Source organism: Ursus arctos, unplaced genomic scaffold, assembly GCF_023065955.2.
Source record: "Ursus arctos isolate Adak ecotype North America unplaced genomic scaffold, UrsArc2.0 scaffold_24, whole genome shotgun sequence".
NCBI lineage: Eukaryota > Metazoa > Chordata > Mammalia > Carnivora > Ursidae > Ursus > Ursus arctos.
Window position 1 is genome coordinate 34,568,160 of NW_026622919.1, and position 24,483 is coordinate 34,592,642.

The 24,483-nt window shown below is 55.1% G+C and overlaps 2 protein-coding genes and 1 long non-coding RNA gene across 8 annotated transcripts in view; 2 read left to right on the forward strand and 1 right to left on the reverse strand.

Annotated features, from left to right (window-relative positions):
* Positions 1-288: 288 nt before the first annotated feature.
* On the forward strand, positions 289-8,568 carry DHRS11 (dehydrogenase/reductase 11). Its single transcript, XM_026517528.4, has 7 exons — positions 289-671; positions 3,296-3,505; positions 6,233-6,327; positions 6,738-6,867; positions 7,457-7,549; positions 7,746-7,811; positions 7,936-8,568. Exons 1-7 carry the CDS (start codon positions 309-311, stop codon positions 7,975-7,977), a joined length of 999 nt encoding a protein of 332 aa, XP_026373313.3. The 5' UTR covers positions 289-308; the 3' UTR covers positions 7,978-8,568.
* LOC113268923 (uncharacterized) lies at positions 4,288-9,336 on the reverse strand. Of its 2 annotated transcripts, none has more exons than XR_003321308.4 (4): positions 9,156-9,336; positions 8,873-8,919; positions 8,570-8,682; positions 4,288-5,207 (listed from the first exon to the last, which is right to left on the reverse strand). It is a non-coding gene; the product is annotated as an uncharacterized LOC113268923 (long non-coding RNA). The 2 variants fall into 2 exon arrangements; XR_003321306.4 differs by having other exon boundaries at positions 8,570-8,697.
* Positions 9,337-9,402: 66 nt separating this feature from the next.
* Positions 9,403-24,483, forward strand: part of MRM1 (mitochondrial rRNA methyltransferase 1) — a 58,446-nt gene continuing 43,365 nt past the window's right edge. For 2 of the 5 annotated variants that reach the window (XM_057317967.1, XM_044390758.3), the window contains exons 1-4: positions 9,428-10,132; positions 10,328-10,421; positions 12,056-12,188; positions 12,290-12,409. In XM_057317967.1, the coding sequence (XP_057173950.1) occupies positions 9,570-10,132; positions 10,328-10,421; positions 12,056-12,188; positions 12,290-12,409 (910 nt within the window). In that variant the 5' untranslated portion in view covers positions 9,428-9,569. Of the gene's footprint in view, positions 10,133-10,327; positions 10,422-12,055; positions 12,189-12,289; positions 12,410-12,623; positions 15,220-17,946; positions 18,011-21,964; positions 22,041-23,820; positions 24,004-24,483 lie in introns of those variants that run through there. The other 3 variants (XM_044390757.3, XM_044390756.3, XM_026517526.4) reach the window with 3 other exon arrangements.

Here is a 24,483-nt window from a genome sequence, read left to right on the forward strand (position 1 = left end):
AACCCTTCCCATCAGCCACCGGGGGCGTTGGAGTCACCTTAAGTGCCCTTAATTTCTCTTCCTGACCTTAGGGCTCAGGAACTGGGAAGGGAGACTGAACACTGAGCAGGGGTACGTGCGGCCTCGGGCCTGGGGCAAACCCCCACTAAACCTCGGTTTCCCTGCCCCTCTGGGAAGCAGAAGCACAAGCTCCCAGGACACTGCAGCGCGGGCCGGCGCCGCGGGAAGCGTGGTTTCCCACCTCCCGCCAGGCTTGGGGCGGGGCCGGAAGGGGCGGGGCGGCCAAGCCGCGACGGTCCAGCGGCTGGATGTGGCGGCGGGTCGCGGGGGAGCGGAGGGTGGAGTCCCAGCCTGGGGCCCGGCAGAATGGAGGCGGGTTCAGGCGCGGCTCGGAGAGGGCCAGATCCGCGGCTACAGCGGCCGCGGCGGTAAGCGAAGAGCTGCCGAGCCCCTGCGACCCGGGGCGGAGCTCCGCGATCCAAATGTCCGGCTCGCGGAGCGAGGTGTGCGGGCGGCTCGGGACCACCGCCAGGGCTGGCATGGAGCGGTGGCGGGACCGGCTGGCCTTGGTGACGGGAGCTTCGGGGGGCATCGGCGCGGCTGTGGCCCGGGCGCTGGTCCAGCAGGGACTGAAGGTAGTGGGTTGTGCCCGCACCGTGGGCAACATCGAGGTAAGTCCCCGCCGGGGAGAGGGTCGTTCTGGGAGGCGTCGTTTCGGCCGGGGTAGGGTCTGGGTGGGAGAGGCGGAGTGACCGGAGCCAGGCTGCGACGCTGCCCTCCCCTGCCCTTACCTGCCTGCCACCCCAAGGCCATTTGCAACGGGATCAGAGGGGGAGGGATGGATACCTAAGGCCTCCTACTTCCCTTTTATAAAGTCCCGTCTCTTAAGGAGCCCCCCTACCTACCTGACAGCCTCTACTCCACTGTACCAGATCTCTGACTCCTTGGCATCTTTCTCCCTGCCTATCTGCCTGCCCAGGTAGGTTGAGGAAAGGGGAAGCCAGAGATCAGGGCCTGCTAGGCAGCCAGGGAGAGAAAGAAAGCTTTCTGGCCTCAGGGGTGAATTGGCTACTGTATTGTTTCCTCTAGTCCTCGCCCACAAAGCCGAGCAAAGTGGCTGGGCAGCCAGATGAACAGCGGCTAGAGGTTTTGGTCATGATGATTTTTTTTACCCAGGGCAGGGTGGGGTTGGGGTGGGAATGGAGCTTCTCGGAAGAGACTCTCCCTCTCCTTCCTCACCCCTACCCAGTGGTATGTGCACAGATAGACCTTTCTCCAATTTCACTGTCCTAGGTGGGACTGAGGAGGTGAAATAGGGTGCGGAATATGTGAGCCCTGAGGGGACGAAGCAGTGTGGAACTCCTGGTTTTTCTCTTAACCTGGGGTTGGGAGCCCCAAGATGTGAGCAACAAGAGCTCAGAGAAAAATGAAATGAAGTTGGCCATGTTGTAACAGGAAGGAAGAAGACTAGAAGTTTCCATCATAGGTCATCTTTGGATTTGCTCCTGGCAGGAATCACTCGGGGTTTGGGCCAGTGCTTAGCTGCAGGGCATTATCTTCACCATTGCTCAAAGTCCCTGCGTAAGGAGGCCTTGGGTGGGGACAGAGGGAGAAGGTGTACCGGAAGGAGGGCTGTCCCCTCCCCTGCTGCTGACCAAAGGTACACTTTATAACTGCCTAGATAGTCCCAAGGTCACCCAGCTACACCACTGCCCTAGTCTACCCCTCCCTTTCTCCTAATCTGGGGAGCTCAGGGCCCAGCCCCAGCCTTAGAGCCTAGACGATCAGACCAGGACTTAGACCGCTGGATTCCTTAATTCTAAAGCCACTGCTGCCTTCTCTTCTACTCCCCCACCCCAAACTAGCCAGAAAAGGGGGTCCTTGAGCTCCAAGGGGATCCTCAGCCTGCTCACCCAGCCCCAGGATGACTCCTTTAATGAGGGGGAAATGCCTGTGCTGTGAGGGGACAGACATGGTTTCCGGTCATTTCTGAGGATAGATCTGGACAGGTGGGACAATGAGAAGGCAGTGACAGGGAGGGATATGTCCCCAGGCCCTCCAATGTGGCTTTCCTGCGGGGATTTGAGTCTGGAGGTGGAAGGGAGAAGTTGCATGCCAGGGGAAGGGAGAATCCCAGGCTTCCTTAGTTTGCTTTTATTGGTTGATACTAAGAGTGTGAATTCTGGCCTCTGACAGAGAGAAGCCCTATCTCCTGAGGTGGTTGTGAGCAGGTGGAAGGGGGGTCAGGGGGCCTTCTAAGTCCCAGAGGACCAAACCTTTTGAACTCTTGGAAAGTTAAAGCAGAAAAGAATCTCTAGGTCACCTGATCCAGCCCTTTAATTCCCATCTTGATTTGGGGAGGAAGGGGTTCGAGGCCAGGGTGGTTGGCCAAGCTCGCCTTCCTCTACGGCACCTCCTACCCCCCAACTCTCTCCCTCCCACACATGTCCGGTCACCTTCACAAGGCTCAGGTGCCCAGTCACTGGCCTTCAAGGCCACATAGCTTGGTTTCTTCCTGCTTCTGAATGTCCGCGTCCCTTACAGCTGCCTCCCAGGGGCTCTGCTTCCTCCGATGTTTGTCTAAGGGCTCCTCAGTGTGCTGACGTCCCTGTTGATACCCTGGGGCTGCCCAAGGTCACCTGCCACCCGACTTGCCTCATCACATCCCCAGAAATTTGGGGGTGGGGGACGGTACACTGTGGGACAGAGGGAAAGAATCTGGCCTGACTTCCTCAGCTTCCCTAGAGCTAGGCTGACGGGAGCCTGGCAGTTGGGCCCAGCTTGAAGCCAACTGGCTGCACTCTGTGGAGGGAGGATGACAGTTCAGACCTAGGCCCTCTGGGAGGGACTGGAGGAGGCAGCAGGAGAGGAGAGAATCCCGGAGTGACCAGCTCAGCGACTCTTGGCACTGGTGGAAGAAGCATGGGTGGGGTGAGAGGTGCAGCTTACCTGTGAGCAGAGAAGGGGCTCCTGTTGGAGGAGAGGCAGAAGAAAGAGAGGTCATGCTATTCCTAGGACCCCTGGCTCCCCTCTCCCTTCTCTGAATCGAAGACTCGAGTTTATCAGGAGATTCCTGCACTGATGATCTCAGCTCCCCTGGGTCCCCCTCAGGGGGTGCTCGTGATCCCCTGGACTTTGACCCAAGAGGACCAGTAGGCCCAACATCTATGTGGCTGGAAGGTGGCTGCCAAAGGAGCGAGTTCTCTGAGTGGTGACAGCGGAGGAAGGCTGTCTTGGGCGGGAAGGTGTGGGAGTGAGCAGCTCACCCCAGTTAGCCCCCTGTTGGGTTTCATAGGAGCTGGCTGCCGAATGTAAGAGTGCAGGCTACCCCGGGACTTTGATCCCCCACAGATGTGACCTGTCCAGCGAGGAGGACATCCTCTCCATGTTCTCGGCTGTCCGCTCTCAGCATAGCGGTGTGGACATCTGCATCAACAATGCTGGCTTGGCCCGGCCTGACACCCTGCTCTCAGGCAGTACCAGCGGCTGGAAGGACATGTTCAATGTAAGGGCTGCAGGCCTGGAGGGAGGGGCTGGGGGGAGAGTGAGGAGCCAGGGCTTTGTGAACCAGAGGGCTGCTCGGGGGGCACATCTCGCAAGAGTGATCTTTGGGTTCCTACCTAGAGAACCTTGACTCTCCCCTTGCTTCTTTCCTTTCCAAAGGCATAATGAATGGATGAATGGCCATGTCTTTTGTTCTTCTTTCCTTCGAGCCCCTTAAAGGGGCAGTTTGTAAAGTCCAGGCTGATTTCCTTCTACTGAAAGAAAGACTGGTAGGGAAGAGAACTGTTCATTGAATGCCCCCACGTGTCAGTACCATGCTGAGTGCTTGGGAACATGGTCTTACAGGCCGCAAAGGAAGCAAGAGGCAGGAGATGAGGTTCTCACCCAGCCCTGCCGCTCACTGTGCGGCTTCAGGCAGGACGTTACCCTCTATGAGCTGCAGTCTTGTCGCATTTAATTGGGGTGAACACACCTATACCATCACTATCTAGGGCCGAAACTACAGTGTCCCCTGGGGCCAGGTAAATACCTAAATGAGGGAGGTGAGTCAGGTGGAGTCTGCAGTAAATGGGGGAGCACACGGCCAAGTGCAAGGGTGGCTGCTGACGTCCAGCTTCGCTGTGGTGGTGCAGTGTGGGTCCAGCGTGGCAGATCTGATGGTTTCTTTGAGAGGAGTAGAGAGCCTGGGTTTTTAGATGACATCCTACCCCTCCCATGTACCAAAACCTCAGCTCCATAAGGGAAAGGATTTTTTTTTAATGAAGATTTTTTATTTATTCATTTGAAAGAGACAGAGCAAGTGAGAGCACAAGTGGGGGGGGAGGGGCAGGGGGAGAGGGAGAAGCAGACTCCCCGCTGAGCAGGGAGGGAGCCCCGTGCGGGGCTCGATCCCAGGACCCCGAGATCATGACCTGAGCCGAAGGCAGAGGCCTAACGGACTGAGCCACCCAGGTGCCCTAGGGCAAGGCTTTTTGTCTGGTTTATTCTCTGTTATATAGTCTCAGCCCATCATAGACACTCAGTAGATAGTAGATATATTTGAGGGAATGAAACCTTCCAGTACATGTTGGGAGTGAATTAAAAGTGTTTTAAAATTTTGTATGGACCAAACACAGCCTTCAGGACATGGGTTTTCAACCCGTAGACTATATTATGGGGCAATATTAGGGTATAAAAGTATCCTGAGAAGTTGGAAGCAGTGTCTACATGGGGATGCTTCTTTTCCCATGATTGATTGAGCACTCAAGAGGTGCTTGGGCCTGGAAACGAACAATGAACGTTGAGACAATGAGCCGTGAAAATGAGGCACTACCCCTGTCCTCAGAGAGCCCTCTGGGAAATCTGAGTTGTGGTCCTCACCTGCAATTAGTGGGTCTCTAAACCTGGACTTCAACTTCCACATCTGTAAAATGAGGGATTTATATTGGATCCTTAAGACCCTTTCAGGTTCAACATTATATATCCTATTAGGATCATCTTCTGAGACCTCTACCCCCACTCCACCAGACGTAGGAGAATCACTCCCCCTGGTCCCAGGGGACTTGTTTCTCCTGCTCCATCTGTCCTCAGAGTTGAGTTGTCTGCCTCAGAAACACGTTACTAAGAGGACCAGAAATAGGGCTGAAAGCCTCTCGTGTCCTTCTGCCATGAATGCTGAGCCGGGTTCACGCCAAGTGTTCTGTCCCAATGCCTGGCTCTGACACCTGATAAAGAGAAACATCTAATGTCCTGGCTGGTCTTGTGTCTTCTCGGGAGGAGAGACGTGAGGACCTGCTGAAAGCTTTATCTCTGCTTGTCCTCATGGGGGAGGGGTGGGGCTCAGCAGGAGCTTTAGAGCTGAGATACTTCTTCAGGCCTTTGTTCTATGAAGGGTGGGGATTTGGGGTCACCTCTGGCACAGGCCAAGGAAGACAGAAAGCCCTCATGTGCTTGGGAGGTCCCCTGCCATCCTGTGACCAGTTACCGCACCCCTGAAGAGTCTCTGCGCCGAGTCTTGTAGATGGAACGGAAGGGGAAGGAAGGAAGGGAGGGAGGGAGGGAGGGAGGGAGGAAGGAAGGAAGGAAGGAAGGAAGGAAGGAAGGAAGGAAGGAAGGAAGGTAGGTAGGTCTCTGCTTGTAGTCGGCAGGGGAGAGGACAGGAAGGCAGCCGAGAGTACTCGGTAGGGCGGGGAGAGGCTAGGGTCTGTGTGCTTGAGGAGAGACATTTTTAAAGCCATCTTAGGAAGGGTTTTAGGTTTTTTGGAGAGAGCAGGGCCAAGGATGCTGACGAAGAGAAGAGAAAAGAGAAGAGAGGAGAGGAGAGGGGAGGGGAGGGGAGGGGAGGGGAGGGAAGGGAAGGGAAGGGAAGGGAAGGGAAGGGAAGGGAAGGGAAGAGAAGAGGTGTTTGGGGAAGAAAAGAAGATGTTCTCTAAGGCCCATGTTCTGTTGTTTGCAGAGGAGACAGCCAAGACAGGGAGGGTTCTGGGGTCATGGATGGGGTTGGGGGTTGTCCATTCCTGTTTACAGAAAGTGTGAGGGGGTTCACCCGGGGAGAGGAGCTACCACGGCTGTCAGCTGGGGCTGGTGGCTTTAGGGGGAGGCAAGGTACCCTGGAGCCACGGGTGGTCTCTGACAGGACCTGGACACTGTTTTGGAATGCCACCCTCCCTGGGCGGGGGGTGCTCTGCGGCTCTGTTACCTGCTCGGATGGTGCCAAGCTGGAGCCACCCCCTTGCCCCCCGGCCTGCAGGTGAACGTGCTGGCCCTCAGCATCTGCACCCGGGAGGCCTACCAGTCCATGAAGGAACGCGAGGTGGATGATGGGCATATCATTAACATCAACAGGTGAGGCGGTGGCCGAGGGCTAAAGCTAGATCACCACTCACCCACCAAGCCGGGTGACCAAGCGGAGTGATCTGTTGCAGCTCATTTGACCTCTGCGGAGGTCAGTTTCACTGGTGGTAAAGTAGGGATTTAATACCTGGTTAATAGCCAAATGGCTCAATGATGGTGAGGGAAAGAATAAGGTATATCAAGTGCCAGCCCCTAACTGGACTTCCAGGGAGCACAGGGACTGCAGGAGCTGCTTGAATCCCAGAAGCTACCTTAGTGGGCCCCCAGGGTGTCCTCCAGAGGTCCCCTTGGGCAGGCTTCTGTGTGGCACCCAGGTGGCGGGTCTGACTGGTGCAGCAGCGGGCATGGCTGCTCTCTCAGCCACTTCACTCTCTTCTTTCCCCTTCCCTCCGTCCACCCAGCATGTCTGGTCATCAAGTGTCACCCCACTCCGTGATCCATTTCTATAGTGCTACCAAGTATGCCGTCACCGCGCTGACAGAGGGACTGAGGCAAGAGCTTCGGGAGGCCCAGACCCACATCCGAGCCACGGTGAGGGTGCGGCCTGGGCCTGGTGGGGACAGTGTGGGCACAGGTCCTCCCCACCCCGTGCAAACACTGCTCAGGGTGTGCTGCTGGGAGCGTGAGGGGCACAGGCTCCTGGGCTCTGCCGCCGCTTGTATGACCCTGCCCAGTCCTTGACTGAGGGGGGAGGGGGCTGACTGGATGGGCACGCAGTGGGTGAGACTGAGGGAAAGCAAGGGGGTGGGAAAGCATGGCTAGAAAGCCAGACTCTGGGCTCTTTCCTCCAAGGCCGCAGGACCCTGGGCAGCTCACTCAGCACCTCCAAGCCTCAGCCTTCTCACTCGTAAAATGGAGACAGTGACCCCCTAACCTGGCTATGACATTTTAAGGGACACTGTCCTAAAACCCTCACATGATAAGGGCTCTGCAGGTGGCAGGTGTCACTGTGATCATCGCAGCTTTGGGAGGACGAGGTGGCTGCCGGACATCGGGCAGCTATCACTTGGAAGCAGGGGCCTCCACAGTCTCCATCCCTCCCTCCCCAAGGCCTGGCCTGTGATTGGGGTGGAGGTGGGGCTCGGCTCAGCGCCTGAGCAGGCCCTCTCTGTTGGTCCAGTGCATCTCTCCAGAAGTGGTGGAGACACAATTCGCCTTCAAACTCCACGACAAGGACCCTGAGAAGGCAGCTGCCACCTATGAACGCATAAAGGTGGGGCCTCCCTCTGGGACGGCTGAGCCACTCCCTCCGTAAAGGCAGAGGGAACCCTGGCCTTTAGACCGCACCCTTCTAGCCAGCCTGTCGCCCCTTCTGGAGGGCAGGGGTGGGGACGAAGATGTCGGAGAGGAGGTCAGAGGTGGGAGGTCCATTCTGCCCTCCCTCACCCCTTTCCTCTGCTGCTCTCCAGTGTCTCAAGCCCGAGGATGTGGCCGAGGCTGTCATCTATGTCCTCAGCACCCCTCCACACGTCCAGGTGAGTCTGGCCTTGACTGCCCACCCCCTGGAAGAGCCCAGCCATCCTCAGAGGAGGACAGCAGGGAGGCCTTAGGGGGAGGGGAGAACATCCTGGCTGCCTCAAGCCTTGTGCCTTCCAGCAGATTGGAGACGTCCAGATGAGGCCCACGGAGCAGGTGATCTAGTTTCCTGTGGGAAGCTCTGCCTTCCCTCCCCGCCCCTCATGGCTTGGCTCCTGCCTCTGGATTTTAAGTGTTGATTTCTGGACTCCTGGATTCTGCTTCCTTTCCCCACCCCACCAGGGGCTAGAAAATCTGTTTGAAGTTTTTATATCTCACAAATCATTTCTATCACAAATACAGACAGTGGGCTGGGGAGAGGAGGTGGTGTCCCTGATTTTTTTACCTGTTAACTCATTCTTGGTCCCCTTAGGCTCCTTGGCCTCTGTTTGCTCTCTTCGGTCTCTTCCTTTTGACCTGGGGAAGGGACTGTGGCCAAAAAGGGGGCTTCCCCCTGTCCCTCAGGGAGGAGGTGGCAGAGAGAAGCCCTCACCTTCTGTCTGAATGGTTATCCAAGGCTCCAGGCTTCTTCCTCTCCCGGCCCTACTGCCCCCGTCGCCCCTTCACTTCCCTCATCCCAGTTCTCCAGCCCAATCTTGGCTTCTCAGCTCCCGCTGGGGTCATCACTCCACACTGACTATGGCAGCTGAATACTAGGGCCTGCCTCCCAAGTGGATTTCACTGTGATAATTAAAAAAGAAAAATTGCAACAACCTACCTTGGCTTCCGGAGTGTCTTTCAGTTCTTTGTCCTTTTCCGTGATCAGGGGTGGTTGTGCCTCAGAATTTCTTCCAGGTGAGTGGGAAGGTGGGTGGATTCGGGGCATCACTCCTGGAGTGTGGATTGCTTTAGGTAGCAGACGTAGGTTTGGGTTGGGTCTTGAAGATGGGTAGGAGTTTGCCAGCCAGGAGAGGGGACAACAGTGGAGAGGAGGGTGGGAGGCTGACTGAGCAGGCGGTATTGTGGGAACAGCACGGAACGTCGCGCGGAGGTGAGATGGGGCTGAAAAGAAAGCTCCTACCTGGATCACCCGAGGTCTGAGTGCTGAGCAAGGAGACTGCGCATTACCTGTGGGCGGAGGGCATCAGTGGGCTTGTCGGCAGGTGCGGGACAGGCACAGAGCTGTCACTTAGAGAATCAGCCGCCACGGGATAGGAAGTTACTGCTGGGGTCCTGCTGACTGATGCTGAGGGTTTGACAAGGCAGTGGAGGTGCAGAGGAGGGGCTGGATGCAGAAGTTTCTACGGAAAATCACCAGCGCCGGGTGGTGGCCTGGATGCGGGGAGGGGGTCACCACGACTGACCTGGTTGAACACATGCCCTTAAAATGGTCTTTGCTGGTGCCTGGGTGAGACCTCCAGCCTCCTGGAGTGTCTTGGGACCTGGAAGGGCGCAGAATGAAGTCGCCGGTAGGGGAGGCTCGGCGGGGGGCGGGTACAGAGAAGGCTGCCGCTCAGCCAGCCCTGCTGGAGGCGCTGTGGGCTCGGCCTGGCGGCCGGGCATGCGCAGTGCGTCGGCGGGCCCGGGGTCGCCATCCTGAACCCGGAAGCGGGGTAGCCCACGTGGGAGGCGGGGCGGGGCCGCAGGGTTCGGCTACGAGGCTGTGGGTAGTCTGCGGTAGTGGGCAGGCCGTTCGTCCCCTTCTCCCGTGTTGGGGACCGGGGAGCGGGCCCTGGCGGGAGTGAGCGCTCCTGATTACGCTTGCAGGGGCATTGACCATGGCCCTGCTCTCGGCCGTCGGGGGTGCGACCTGGCGTTGCTCAGGTCGCCTCCCCGCGCGTCATTTCTCCGGAGCGGCGCGGCGTGGGGAGCGGCCAGGCGGGGAGGAGCTGAGCCGCCTGCTACTGGATGACCTGGCGCCGACCCCGCGCTCTGCGGGGAGACTGGAGCTTCTGTTTGGCCTGTCCCCTTGTCTCCTGGCCCTGCGGGCAGCCCGTCGCCGCGTGGCCAGGCTCCTGCTCCAGGCCGGCAGGTCCGGGTTGCAGGGGGAGCGGGCCGAGCTGCTCCGGGCGGCAGAGGCGCGGGACATCCCAGTTCTGCGGCCCAGAAGGCAGAAGCTGGACGCCCTGTGCCGCTCTCAGGTCCACCAGGGTGTCTGCATGGAGGTGAGCCCGCTGAAGCCTCGGCCTTGGACCGAGGTCGGGGAGGCGAAGCCAGGCGACGACCCCCAGCAGCTGTGGCTCGTCCTCGAGAGGATCCAGGATCCCCGGAATTTTGGGGCCGTGCTGCGTTCTGCTCACTTCCTCGGAGTGGATAAAGTCATCACCAGCGGGAGAAACAGGCACGGACGTCCCTTAGTCCCCACGTGCCCTAGTTTGGGGCACAGCCGAGTTTCTAAGCACTTTGATCCTTGATCCCCTCAGCCAGGCCTCCCCATCGGCAGAATTCTCACTCTTAACCCTCGGGGGCCAGGGGGAGGGCAGGGCACCGGGTTTGCGATTACCCAGCTTAATGCGAGGCGTGGGGAAATTTGCAGCTGCCCCCTCACCCCAGTAGTCAGCAAGGCCAGCGCGGGAGCTATGGAGGTGATGGACGTGTTCTCCACTGATGACCTGGCCGGTTTTCTACAGGTAATGGCGGGGAGAGGGGCGGTGGGTAAAGGAGAAGAAATGAGCCAAGCTCAGTCTCTCCAAGGGTACTCATCCAGCAGCTGATGGAGGAAGGAAAGGATGCCAGCATCCTTTCTTACGTCCTTCTAAATCCCTTTGGGAAGGGAAGGATCCTGGAATTTTTGAAACCATAAGTAGAGCAGAATCTGAAGTTAGAGACTTCTTAGCTTCATTCCCCTTACCTCACTCCTTCCCCAGGCATAACTCTTGGCCCCGGAAGCTAGCGTACCTCAGAGCCTCACTGCCTTCTCAGTAGTTTGTCAGTAAATGTTTTTTGTTCAGCTATGAGAAGTGGGATGGCAGGAGTCATGCATTCGCTGAGTAGAGGCGAGCTCGAAAGGCACTTTGAACAAGGACAGACTAATCTATGCCTTTCTCCTCCCTCCACCCCCACAAAAAACCAAAAACCCAAACAAACTACCACCACCACCACCAACAACAACAACAGCAAATTTTAATATTCAGGAAGGGGTAAACCAAAGAAACTCCTCTTCTGGTCCAGGTTTTGGTCTTCAGCTGTGCTTCTCTTGCTGGACGCAAGGGGGCAGTCTTGCCTTGCATTTGGCTGCTCCCTTGCGCAGCTGCCCCCTCAGGGCAGTGAGGCCCAGTCCTTGGATCTCTGTCCTGTTAATGTGTTCATTTCTTAGTCTCATCCAGTCTCAAGGCTTTAAACCATCTGTACTTGGATGCCTCCCAAATGTATATCCTAGCCTGGATCTTACTCGTGAGCCCCAGATTCAGCAGCTGCTGTTGTGGTCTGAGGGGCATTTCAGACTTCACATTTCCAGAGCTGAGCACTTCCTTCTGTAGACTTGCCAGCTCAGTCGATGGTGACTGCGTCCCGAAGCCGTGGTGGCCTTGATTCTTCTTCCTGCTGTCACACCCCGTGGCCCAGCTGTCCTCAGTTTCTTTTTGGTTTTACCTTGAAGTTATTTTTGTATTCCCACCAATCCTCACCATCTCTGCAGCTCTCCCACTGTGGAACAGGCCACTGTCCTCTCTTGCCTGCTTATTGTGGAAATGTCCTCACCAGTCTCCTTCTGCTGTTGGCTCTCAGCATAGCCGGCAGAGTGATTCTGTGGAAACATGCCAGACCATCTTACTTCTCTGCTCAAAACCTTTCACAGCCTTTATAGCTCTCCCAGAGCAAAGCCAGAGTCCTTCCAGTGGCCTTTGTTCCCTCTCCTGTCCCCACGGCTCCCTCCCTGCGGGCCACCACCTTGTCCGTCCATCGCTCCTCACATGTGTCCCATAAGCACCAGCCTCTCAGCCTTTGCATTTACTCATCTCTGCCTAGATTAATCCTCCCCCAGATGTCAACACAGTACTCTTCATCCCCTTCAGTTCTGCCCTCCGGTGTCACCTCAGTGAGGCCCTCCCCAATCACCTTTCTGCTGGGTGGCTGGGATTTTGGCCTGTTTTGTTCCCTGCCCTGTCCCCAGAGCCTAGAACAGAGCCTGCCCATTCTAGGGGCTTAATAACTGTTGACTGAATTGAGTGGATCAGCGAAGGAATGACTGTATGGGCAAGTCTGGCCCCTTGCCTGGGGCTCTGATGAAGGTTTGGTGTGCTAGAACTTGATTTCTTCTTGTCAGGCCAAAGCCCGGGAGGGCTGGCTCGTGGCTGGCACGGTGGGCTGCCCAGGGCCTGAGATTTCCCCGTCCTCTGAGATCCCCATCACAAGCTGCTTGGAGTTCCTCTGGGACCGGCCTACTCTCCTAGTGCTGGGTAGGTACACTCCCCCGCTTTTCTGTGTTCAGATGTGCATGTCCCAAGTGCCTGCGCGTCCAGCTAGGACATCCTTAACCCTGTGCCTCCGTGTCCTGCAGGTAATGAGGGCTCTGGTCTGTCCCTGGCAGTGCAGGCCTCCTGCCAACTTCTGCTGACCATCCTGCCTGGCCGGCAGCTGCCTCCTGGACTTGAGTCCTTGAATGTCTCCGTGGCTGCAGGTGAGTCTACTGTTGCCCGACTTCCTGCCCTCTGATCACACGGGTGCAGCTCTTTCACCCCAAACAAGTTTCTCTGTCTTTCTCTGTCTCAGTCACTTTATGTGCCAAATGGGGAAAGTGCGTCCTTTTAAGGATGAAATGAGGAGCGCTGGTGTGTGGTCCTTCCTCTTCTCTGTCCTCTCCCTTCCCTTTGTCCTTTTGTCTGTCGGTGCAGGAATTCTTCTTCACTCCATCTGCAGTCAGAGGAAGGGTTTCCCTGTGGAGGGGACGAGAGAGCACCTTCTCCAAGACCCCCGAGAACCCTCAGCCACATCAGAAGGGCCCGGAGTGGCGCGGCACCCAGGACTGTCCTCGGGGTCAGAACAAGAGAGGCAGAATGGGAGCTGACTTGGACTGAGTTGTGTGTGCTGGAGGGCACACATTCCCACACGCTCGAATGTGCGGAGTCTCTTGCCCGAGGGTGTACAAGCCCCCTGTAGATGAACCACTGTCTTGGGGGGCAGGGAGCTCTGCAGTAGAGACCAGAGGAAATTTGTTTCCTCTTCTGATTTTGGACTTGGGGTTGGAGGTGGCGGCTGCTTCATCTCCAGGGTGTGCTGGGTCTCTCCTGGGCCCTGCCTGGAAGTTGACATCAGAAGGGAATCAGGCAGCCCAGTCCAGGTGTCCTGTGCCTCTTGAACCAGTGTGAGAATATAAAAGGAGGCCCGGATTCCTCTTGTGGGTGAGACAGGTACAAATCCAGGCTCAAACCCTGCCCCACTGGGGGCCTTGAGCACATGGCTTCCTCCGTAGGCACCTGCCTCCCAGGGCTCTTTGTGAGGATCAAATAAAATCACCTGGGCCGTTCTGCCCTGTTCCTCCACGAGGTGGCAGCCTCGCTCTTTGATCCACAGTCTCTTCTGGCAGCTTTTGCAGCCTGCTAGGGAGATGCTTGGCGGTGGCCTCCGGAGAGGCAAGGGAAAGATTAGCAAACACCTCTCACCTCACTGGCCCTCCAGAACCCCTCACCAGCGACTCATCGGTGCACCTCTGAGCAAGGATCGGATGAACCAGAGTCCTGGCCTTTGGTTCTGTGAAGTACCACAGGGTTGCTGTAGATTGCACAACCCGGATGGGTTTGATCCTCCTCCCACGGGGTCCCACAAATGGAGCAGAAGCGCCCAGTATAAGTGGTTTAGAGCAGTCTTGGCTGCACATTGGAACCATCTGGCAAGCCTTCAAAAACACCTGACACTGGGGACCTACCCCCAGAGAACCTGATGTAAATGGTTGGGGGGAGGGGGCAGCCTGGGTATTGGGATTGTTAAATCCCCCAAATGGGTCTGCTGTGTCGCCCAGGCTGAGAACCACTGGAGCGGGAGTTCTGGACCTTGGCAGTCTTGACATTCGCCGGGACGGCTTGTCCTGTGCATTGTAGGGTGTTCGGCAGCGCCCCCGGCTTCTCCCCCCGCCCCCCCCCAGATGCCAGTAGCAGGCCCTGCCCGTGTTGTAACAACCGAACATGTATCCAGACATTGCCACATGTCCCCCGGAGGACACACTTGTCCCTAGTTGAGACACCGCTCTGGAGCCTGAATCTGGAGAAAGCAACCTAAGTTCAAGTCCTGATTGCTGTGTGACCTTGGGCAAGTTCCTTTCCCACCTGAGCCTCAGTCGCCTTGTCAGTGAAGGGGAATCACCCTCCCTTCCCAAATTTGGGAGGACAGAGAGAGCAAGTGAGCTCAGCGCCTCCCACACAGTGCTCAGTAAATTGTAGCACCCTTTTCTGTTTGGAATGAATTAGCTTGGAATTTTGATGGCGATGTCAATTTAGAAAGACGTTAAAAAGGCCTAAGATTGTTCTAAAGTCAAAGTTTTTCGTCTCAAGAAAGAGGAAGGAACCCTTTTGTAAAACTCCACAGATCGCTCTACCACTTGGTCCCCTTGAGCTGTCTGTCCTCGACTCCCACACCGATTCTGACTTGTGGCACGTGTCAGCCTTGGGCATGTTACACGGCCCCCCCTCCCAGCTTTGTTCTCGGCCAAGAGCCTGACGTGGTTTTGAACCTTGGCTCCACCTTAGACGGGGCTGAGGATGCGCGTGGTGGTGGTGGGGACAGCTTCAATAGTCCGGATGCCCAGAGGCATCGGGCTGGTTTCAAGGAGAATCTCTGGGGAAGGAGACCGGTCCCATGTTTCTTAGAGCTCCGTTTCTTGACACCGGTGTGCCGCTGGGTTCGAGAATCACCCATCTTCGAACCACCTTCTCATGTCCAAGAAACTGCTTCTAAATCGTTCACACCCGTGCTTTTGAGCGCATGTCTGAAAGTTTGGGCCAGTTGACCTTTCATCTGTCCCTACGGTTCTTAAGAAGGTGCTGGGTCCAGCCCTGGCTCCATGGCTTCTGGCCTGGCTGGCTTCCCAGACTCCGCATCTGTAAAATAGTGCCTTCAGTACCTGCGCCAGCAACCCCCCGCCCCACAAGGATTTGTAAAAATAAAATGAGAGAGTATCAGTAGAAAGCATTCTGTAAGCCTAAGCACTGCGTACCCCAGGACTAGCGCGTGATAATGCAGACCTGCATGTAACCGCTCAGTTTATGTATGGAGTTGCCTGGGCCATGGGATACCCAGGTGTTTGGTCAAACCTTACTCTGTTTCCGTGAAGGTGTTTCTGGATGAGATGAACAGTAAAGTTGAGGGGCGCCTGACTGGCTCAGTTTGGAGAACATGTGACGCTTGGTCTCAGGGTTGTAAGTTTGAGCCCCACATTGGGTGTAGAGATTCTTAATAAATAAATAGATTACTAATAAACTTAAATTGGTAGCCTGAGTAAGGCAGAGCACCCTTTTTCCAGTGTGGGTGGGCCTCACTCAATCAGTTGAAGGCCTGAATGGGGCACCGGGGGCGGGGCGGAAGGGAAGGCTGACCCTCCCCTGACTAAGAATTCTTACTGCCTTTTGGAACTGAAACATGGGCTCTTTCTGGTCTCGAGCCCACTGGCCTTCTGACGGGAACTACATCATCGCTGGGGCTCCAGCTTGCTGACTCACCCTGCAGAACTGGGACTTGCTGGTCTTAGAATCACAGGAGCCAAGTCTTCATAATAAATAAGCAAGCATATAACATGTGACTAGAGGTATGGCTATGGACACACACCACCTCTTGGTTCTATATCTGGAGAATCCAGACTAATAGACTTGATGAAAATGAATGGAGATGCCCCGGTGTTCCCTCCAGGTGGCCGTTACAGAATCGAGCTCTGCTCTCTAGGACCAAAACCCAGCATAGAACCTAGACGTTGGGGTTGGAGCTACTTGGGGTTCAGAGCCTGTTCTCCTGCCCATGGACTGCTGTGTAGTGTCTGGAACCTAATCTAACCTGCTTTGGCCACCGGTCCGTTCAGCAGTTTCCTGGGTCCCAGGAGTCTGAGCCGTCTAGAGGGCCATTCTCTAAAGCGAGGGGCTACCAGCCATGCACAGGGGGCTCCTCCCTGCTCCGTCCCCTGGGCAGCAGGCTGGCTGGCCTCTGGGAAGGCAGGTTCACTTGAACCAAAGGGTATTAAGGCCAGAATTACCTGCCGTGCACTGGTCCGTATATAGTTATGTCATGCAAACCAGGCATTAAGAGAAAGCACCTAAGGCGAAGGATGAGGTCGGAATGTCCTTGGGGTGGCCCCTGGTGCCTGCCACGGTGCTGTGGCTGTGGGTATGAAGTGGGGGGGCCTGGTGCGGGTCCATCCTCTGCAGGCCAGGGTCAGGATGAAGCCGGAGGGGAGCAGGGGCGGTTAAGAACATGACCCTGGCTGTTAGGTAGCGCTTGTGTTGACTTTCTGCTCTGACTCGTGAGTCGCGTGAACATGGACATATCCCTTAACTTCTCTAGCGGCCCCCGCGTCAGAGGACCGGGGTGCGGATTCAATGAGCTCATGAATGTAAAGCCCTCGGCCTGGTCCTGGAGGAGCAGTTCTTGCAGCAACTGAGGGCCCGGGCTCTGCTGTCCTACCAGCCTGGCCTCAGTTTCCCCAGAGACTCCAGGGCCTATTTCAGCTGCGGCACACGATTTACCCCTGAGAGCAGCTGGAGGGAGTTGGAGAGGGGAGGCGGTTGAAATGACATTGGCAAGATCCTCCTTTGTCAGGGCTCCCTAGCCAAGAGGGGAAGGGGCTAGGAACAGCTGAATGGTGGCCAGCACCCCCAGCCCCCTCCAGGGCTGGAATTTTTTTTTTTTTTTTTTTGGCAGAAGACTAAATTGCCAGCTCCCACCCCCAGGCTGAGGTCCTAAATGAGACCCTCCCCCATCACTCTTGCAGGGCCAGGCGCCAGGGATCCCCACAGTTTGTAAATGTAATCAACCTTGAGGTCTCTGGCTTCCACAGGTGCAATTAGCATGCCCATCTGCTAATCCCTGATTAATAATGTTTACAAACATGGGACTCCACTCACGGAGCTGCTCAGCCCCTCCCTCCAGGACCAGGAGGCAGGGGTCTTCCTAACAGCCCCCCACACACACACACACAAACACACACGCTATCTTTAGGCCAATGTCCCTGTCCATCCCCTTCCCCAAGCACTGGGCAGAGCTGGAGGTCCCTCCTTGGAGCTCCCTGGCCCAACTCTGATTGCACACATATGGAAAGAAGACCCAGAGGGCACGCGGGGACAGTATGACGCTCCGTGGTAGGGTTCTTCCCTCTTTCTCCCTGGTTCCAGAATCTCTGGATACAGGGTGGGCTCGCTGCCTTTCTTCACCACGCCAGCTCCAGCTCTGGGGCCACTGGTTCAGGCCTCCCTGCATGGAGGTGGGAGCCCCCCACCCCCCGTGTCCCAAGGGTTGGGCTCCTCTGCCTGTCTCTAGAACATTCCCACTCCAGCCACCTTCCTACTGAGGACCTTGGTGGACCCATGCCCAGAGGCAAAGTACAAATGCATTAATACAGACTTCTGAGTCACACAGTCCTGGGTCCAAATGTTGGCTCGGCCTCAGGCCAGTCACATAACCCAGCTGAGCCTTAGTTTCTTCACCTGTAAAATGGAAACAAGGATAGTACCTACCACATAGCTCGTTGTGATGATTCATTATTGGACTTAGGGAATGGACTTAGCCCAGTGCATGGGACACGGGTTCTTAATAATGTGAGCTTTTTATTGTAATGAAAATGATGGTAGTGATGATGGTGATGGTGATGATGAGGAAGAAAGGAGGCATCTGAGGCTACAAAGATGCCCAAGGAGTTCCTCTTCTCCCCGCACCCTCCTCTCTGGGGAGAAGGGCAGGTCCCAGCTCATTACTGGTGGGGGCTAGGGTGGAGGTGTCAGATTGGAATCACTCCTGGGTCTGTTCACAGCTTCCCTGTTTCATTAACACCTCCCTGGTGGTCTTCAGCTCATCTTACTGGGGGAGGTGTTCCAGAAAGTTCTAACTGCCCCCTACTCAGCCAGAGCTCAGTGTGGCCTGCTCCGAGGTCTGGACTCAGATGCACATAGAGAGGGTTTTATGTGGCAGAGAGGTGGTGGCCACTGGCCAGGAGGCTGTCACTGTCCCCTCCTCTCCCCCCAGGGTCCTGGAGGCCTGGTCAGGGGACACAGTACCTTCTTTTTCCTCCCGCATCAACCTCTCCTCGGTAAGTTCTGGTTCCCCAGCCCCATGCATCCCAGTCTGGACACTTTTCTTCCTTTCAAATCTGTTCCTCTAGGTGAGCAGCACGGTCCTGGGTTCTAATCCTAGTGCACCTTTTCCTAGCTGGATGACTTATTCTCTAGGACAGGAAATTGCTTCTGTCCAACAGGGATACCATCCCTTTGGGGTAGCACAGGGCCCAGAAAACTGTAAACGCTCAATAATGGCGGCCGTTGTAATTTTGCAGACACAACTGCTCTCTGAATTATCTGCTTTAAATCGCAGAACTTCCCTCAAATAAATGAAGAAAATCTTAAAAAAAAATCGCAGAACCTTGTTTAGCCGGCTGCAGGTGGGGGTGGGGGACCTGCCACATTTAGAGAAGCAGGAAAGGGCGTAAGCTCTGCCCCAGTTAATTGTCCCAGTTTCTTCCCCAGACTGGGAAAAGGAGTGGAGCTGGTCGATGAATTAGGACCAGGAGATTTAGATCTTGGGCTCTGGGAAGGCTGCTTCTAAACCAGGTGCCCCTCCAGACACTCCGAGAAGGATTCTTATGGAAATGCCTGTCCTTCGTGCCCCCTCCCCCGTCACAATATTCCGTTTCAGAGGACATCCTTCACCAGCTGTGGGCGGGGAAGGAGGGCTCGGCCTGCCCCCTCCCTGCCCCAGTCCTAGCCCTGCAGGGGGCTGAACTTGGCCGAGCTGCTTTCTCTTGCTACCTCTGCACCTCCCCTTCCTCTCAGACTTGGGGCTTTTTTTGCTGAGCTTTGTGGGTGTCCGAAGAGATACTCCATGAAAAGTGTCACCTTTTGTGATCGATCCATAGTCTCAAAAAAGTCAGTGGGCTGAGCAGTTTTTTCTAGGATGGAGAAACCGAGGCACAAGTCCGCCCATGAGGGAGGCAGCAAGGCCGTGGGCTTGGTCCCTTCTTGCAAGTAGCCCCTCGGCCCCCACAGTCCTCTGCAGACACGAAAGCCCGTCCCACCTCTAGGAACCCCCGCCCTGTCCTTTACGCGAGCAGAGCAGGAGTAAGCTTTCCTCACTTTTTTTCCCTGGTCCCCACCCAGGGCCAGGCACATGCTGAGGGTTTAAAAATCACAAATAAATGCGGGAATGGGTCCTGAGGTTGGAGACGAACTGCCTTCCCCCCCCCCCTATTGTCAGCGGGGGGCAAATCTCAGCTCAATTCCAGCTGGCCCTCCCCTTCCACTTTCAGAGAAGCCAAGACGCAAATGATTCCCTAGCCACAGCTGCTCTTGATTCTCTGAAACAAAGGAGCTAATCGAGAGCAAGGGGATGCTCTGGAGAACCCCTCGGCCCTGGGCCCTGCTGAGACCCATCTGTATCCGGGTCTTGCACAGATGCCCTTCCCATAAAAGGGGGGACTAGCTGTGGGTCAGGCATAGTGAGGATCTTGTTTGAATCAGAGCCCCGAGACCAACACACATACTTCCAACAGTCTCACCACAGCAGGTACGGGACCCTGAAGCCATGTGCTTGGAGAGGGTGATGATGGTGATGGTGATGGTACTAACGTTTATTACGTACTTACCATGTGCTAACAGTTCTACGTGCCTCGTCTCATTTAATCCTCCAGATGCTTTGGGGTAGGCACTGTTACTCCCTTTGATTTATGGATAGGAAACTGGGGCCCAGAGAGGTTAAGTAATTTGCCTAAGCTCATGCTGTGGCAATCCGAAGGGCTGTAGGGGGTGGTGGGTGGTGGATGGGGAACAGGGCTTGGCAGGAGAGGGCCTCCAGCTCAAGCATCAGCGAGGAGGCCTGCCGCTGAGGAGGCCAAGCCACATCCCCCCACAGCCACCCGCCCCCCACCCCCATGCGATACCCCCCAGCCCCTCTCTCCACTCCACCGCTCCTGAACCATGCTGACAATCTCTGGGGCATCCCAGCAGAGGGGCGTGGGGGCCACCTCGACCAGCCCCCCGTTCAGCTGTGGGTGGTCCGCCCTGCTGGGAGGCCGGAATAGACAGCTCAGAGCTATTCTGGGGTGCAGCAGAAGAGCCTGAACTCCCAGAGACACCCAGATTTAGGTTTAAATCCTGGCCCTGCTCCCAAATAACGACTCAGGCCCTGGTCAAGTTTCTTAACCTCTGAGTTGGTTTCCTTCCTATAAAATGGCACCAATAACTTTTCTCCCATGGCTGTGCTGGGTTTTGAGAAAAGATGCTCGTGGCACGTGGTAGGCCTTCAAGAACTCTTCCTTGCCGTCCTCTTCCTTCCTTCTCAGGGGCCTCCCTCTGTGTCTGCTTCCTTGCCCTTCCTAGCTTGGGGTCCGGTGCCCCTCTCTCAGTGCTGCCTGTTCTCTGATGATCTCTGTCCTGTCTGCTTGGCACCGGGGCTCTCTGTTGCTGCTCCCTTTCTGGGGCTGTGTCTCCACACCCTGTCTGTCCCTTGCCTTGCCTCTCCCCTGGCTCCTGATACCCTGGGGGCTGATCGATGGCAGCCGCTGGTTATCGATTGGGGTGGGCGTCCAAGTGTGGCTGCTGGAGGCCGATATCGATGGACAGGATTGGTGCCCAGGCTGCATGGAGTGGCAGTTGGGGAGCCTGGGGCTGCGGGGGAATTGGGGCTCCCCCCTCCCCTGCCAGGACCTGGGAGTGGGAGTCCTTAAAGCTGCAGACCCTGCTGCCAGGATGGGAGTGCAGGATGGGACAGAGGGCCGGTGACGACAGTAGGCCAAGGCTTGGCCCGTGCTGTCACTGAACAAGATTTATTGCACACCTACTATGTGCCAGCTGGGGATACAGCAGTAAGCAAGTCAAAAATCAAAAAGTAAAATTATATAATGTGTTATGCAAGAAATAGAGCAGGGAAAAAGGGATAGGAGTGCAGTGGTTGGGGGAAGGTGACATTTTAAATAGGTTCCTGAGGGATGGGGCTCCTTAGAAAGGAGAGCTTTAAGTAAAGACCTGAGGAGAGGGAGGGAGGGAGCCATTTGAGAGCATTCTGGGTGGTGGAAACACCAAGTAAGAGCAAAGACCCTCTGGCAGGGGCATGCTTGGTGCGCGGTGGGCTCCCAGAGGGGCCAGAGAGGCGGGAGTGAGGTGAGGAAAGAGAGCAGGAGGGAATGGGTGGGAGATGGAATGGGGGCAGAGGCTGTCCAGGGCTTGGGGTGGATGGTCAGGCCTGGGCTGACTGCTGCCCCCACTCCAATCTGAGCGACCTCAGCAGCTTCCACCAAGGGTAGCTTCCAGAACATGGCTCTGCTGCTTCTGCAACTCCGTGCCCAGAGTTTCACACCAGCATCCCAGGGCCTTCACTGCTTTGTTAACGAGATGATACTCACAGCATCCCAGCTAGATTCTCTCACTCCCTGGTATAGAGTTGAGGACAATGAGCTCAGAGACGTTTGGCGACTTGCCCCAGGACACACAGGAAATAGCGGGGCTGGGACTCAAGCCCAGTTCTGTCTGCCTCCAAAACCATTGATTTTTCCATCTCTTTTGGTTACCATCTTAACCATTTTTTTAAAAAAAGATTTTATTTATTTGAGAGAGAAACAGAGAGCGTGCAAGCAGAGGGGGGTGGGGAGGAGCAGAGGGGGGAGGAGAGGAAGAGGGAAATAATACCAAGCAGTCTGTGCACTGAGTGCAGAGCCAATTGGGGCTCAGTCTCCTGACCCTGAGATCATGACCTGAGCTGAAGCCAAGAGTCAGACGCTCAACGAACTGAGCCACCCACGCACCCCTTAACCATTTTTTAGTATACAGTTCGGTAGTTAAGTTTATTCACGCTGTTGTGCGACAGACCTACAGATCTTTTCCATCTGAAGCTGAACGGAAACTCTATCCCCATTAGACAAGAACTCCCTGTTCCCTCCCCCAGGCCCTGGAAACCACCGTTCTATTTCCTATGTATCTACGTACACAGCTTTAGATAGTCGTGTAAGTGAAATCGTACAGTACTTGTCTTTTTACGACTGGCTTATTTCCTTTAGCCTCATGCCTTCCAGTGTCGTCCATGTGCCATGTGACAAGATTTCCCTCCTTTTTAAAGCCGAATGATATTCCACAGTATGTATATACTGCATTTTATTTATCCATTTACTGGTTGATGGACACTGGGTTTCCCTCCATCTCTTGGCTTGGTGCATAATGCAATGAATGTGAGTGTACCAGTATCTCTTAGAGATCCTGTTTTCAATTCTTTTGGATAGATACCTAAAAGTAGGATTGCTGGTTCATAGGGTAGTTCTAGTTTTAATTTTTTTTTAAAAAGATTTTATTTATTTGAGAGAGAGTGTGTGCAGAAGCCTGGGGGGGGTGGCGAGGGGAGGGGCAGAGGGAGAAGCAGACACCCCGCCGAGCAGGGAGCCAGATGCGGGACTGGATCCCAGGACCCTGGGATCATGACCTGAGCCAAAGGCAGACGCTTAACCTACTGAGCTGCCCAGGCGACCCTCTATTGTTAATTGGTTTAGGAACCTCCATACTGTTTATATAGTGGCTATAACCATTTTACCCTTCCACCAACAGTGCACAAGGGGTCCAATTTCTCCACATCTTCGCCAATGCTTGTTTCCCTCCCTTCCTTCCTCCCTCCCTCTCTTCCTCCTTTCCTCTCTCTTCTTTCTCTCTCCATTCCTCCCTTCCTTCCTTCCTTCCTTCCTTCCTCCCTCCCTCCCTCCCTCCCTCCCTCCCTTCCTCTATTTTTTGAGAGAGCGACTGTTGGGGGGGGGTGCAGAGGTGGGAGAGAGGGAGAGAGAGAATCTTGAGCTGGTTCCATGCCCAGCGGGGAGCATGATCTCAGGACTCTGAGATCCCGACCTGAGCCAAAACCAAGAGTCAGATACTTAACTGACTGAGCCTCCCAGGTGCCTCAACACTTGTTACTCTCTGGGTCTTTTGTTTTGTTTTGAGAGTCGTCATCCTAATGGGTGTGAGCTGATATCTCATTGTGGGCTCTATCTCCTTAATGACTAGTGATGCCGAGCATATTTTCCTATGCTGTGGGCCAAGTGTGTATTATCCTTGGAGAAATGTTTATTCAAGTCCTTTGCCCAATTTTTTTCTTTTTTAAGTTTAATTACAGTATAGTTAATAGACAGTGTTACATTAGTTTCAGGTGTACAATACAGTGAGTCAGCAATTCTGTAATCACCTGGTGCTCATCATGACCAGTCCACTCCTTCAGTCCCACACCTCTTCACCCATCCCCCACCCCCTCCCCTTTGGTCACCATCAGTTTGCTCTCTACTGTTAAAGAGTTCCTTCCTTCCTTCCTTCCTTCCTTCCTTCCTTCCTTCCTTCCTTCCTTCCTTCCTCCCTCCCTCCCTCCCTCTTTCCTTCCCTCCCTCCTTTCCCTTTTTTATTTTATTTTTATATATTTTTTAAGATTTTATTTATTTATTTGACAGAGACAGAGACAGCCAGCAAGAGAGGGAACACAAGCAGGGGGAGTGGGAGAGGAAGAAGCAGGGTCATAGCGGAGGAGCCTGATGTGGGGCTCGATCCCATAACGCCGGGATCACGCCCTGAGCCGAAGGCAGACGCTTAACCGCTGTGCCACCCAGGCGCCCCTCCTTTCCCTTTTTTAAGATTTTATTTATTTATTTGACAGAGAGAGAGAGCACAAACAGGGGTAGCATCAGGCAGAGGGAGAGGGAGACGCAGGCTTCTTACCGAGCAGGGATCCAGATGCGGGGCTTAATACCAGGACCCTCGGATCATGACTTGAGCCAAAGGCAGACGCTTAACTGACTGAGCCATCCAGGGGCCCCAAGAGTCTGCTTCTTGATTTGTCTCTTTCTCTTTCATTCCCCCCCTTTTTAAAAAGATTTTATTTATTTGACAGAGACAGCCAGCGAGAGAGGGAACACAAGCAGGGAGAGTGGGAGAGGAAGAAGCAGGCTCCCAGCGGAAGAGCCCGATGTGGGGCTCGATCCCAGAACGCAGGGATCACGCCCTGAGCCAAAGGCAGATGCCTAATGACTGAGCCACCCAGGCGCCCCTCATTTTTTTCCCCTTGCTTGTATGTTTTGTTTTTAAAATTCCACATATAAGTGAAATCATATGGTATTTGTCTTTCTCTGATTTATCGCATTTAGCATTATGCTGTCTGGCTCCACCCATGTCATAGCAAATGCGTTTGTCCAGTTTTTAATTGGGTCATTTGTTGTTGTTGTCTGCTGTTGAGTTGTAGGAATTCTTTATATATTTTGGATATTAACCCCTCATCAGATGATGATTTGCAAATGTTTTCTCCTGTTCTGGAGGTTACTTTTTCACTTCATTGTCTCCTCTGCTGCCCAGAAGTTTTAAATTTTGATTTAGTCCTATTTATCTATTTTTCTTTTGTTGCCTGTGCTTTTGGTATCGTATCCGAGAAATCACCGCCGAGTCCATCCAAATTGGTTGCTTGTAACCACTTCTCTCCTCTGTCAGCAATTCCGTCAACACCTTTAGGTCACTGGGCAGGACAGTGACTCGGATAGCAGGACTGGAACCAGTGGGAAGC

Bases quoted from the DNA above. Each gene is read 5' to 3' on its own strand.
- DHRS11 (XM_026517528.4), top strand. From the start codon at position 309: ATGTGGCGGCGGGTCGCGGGGGAGCGGAGGGTGGAGTCCCAGCCTGGG. The intron at 6,328-6,737 runs GTGAGGCGGTGG...CCGTCCACCCAG, and splicing joins CATATCATTAACATCAACAG to CATGTCTGGTCATCAAGTGT. The intron at 7,812-7,935 runs GTGAGTCTGGCC...GCCTTCCAGCAG, and splicing joins GCACCCCTCCACACGTCCAG to ATTGGAGACGTCCAGATGAG.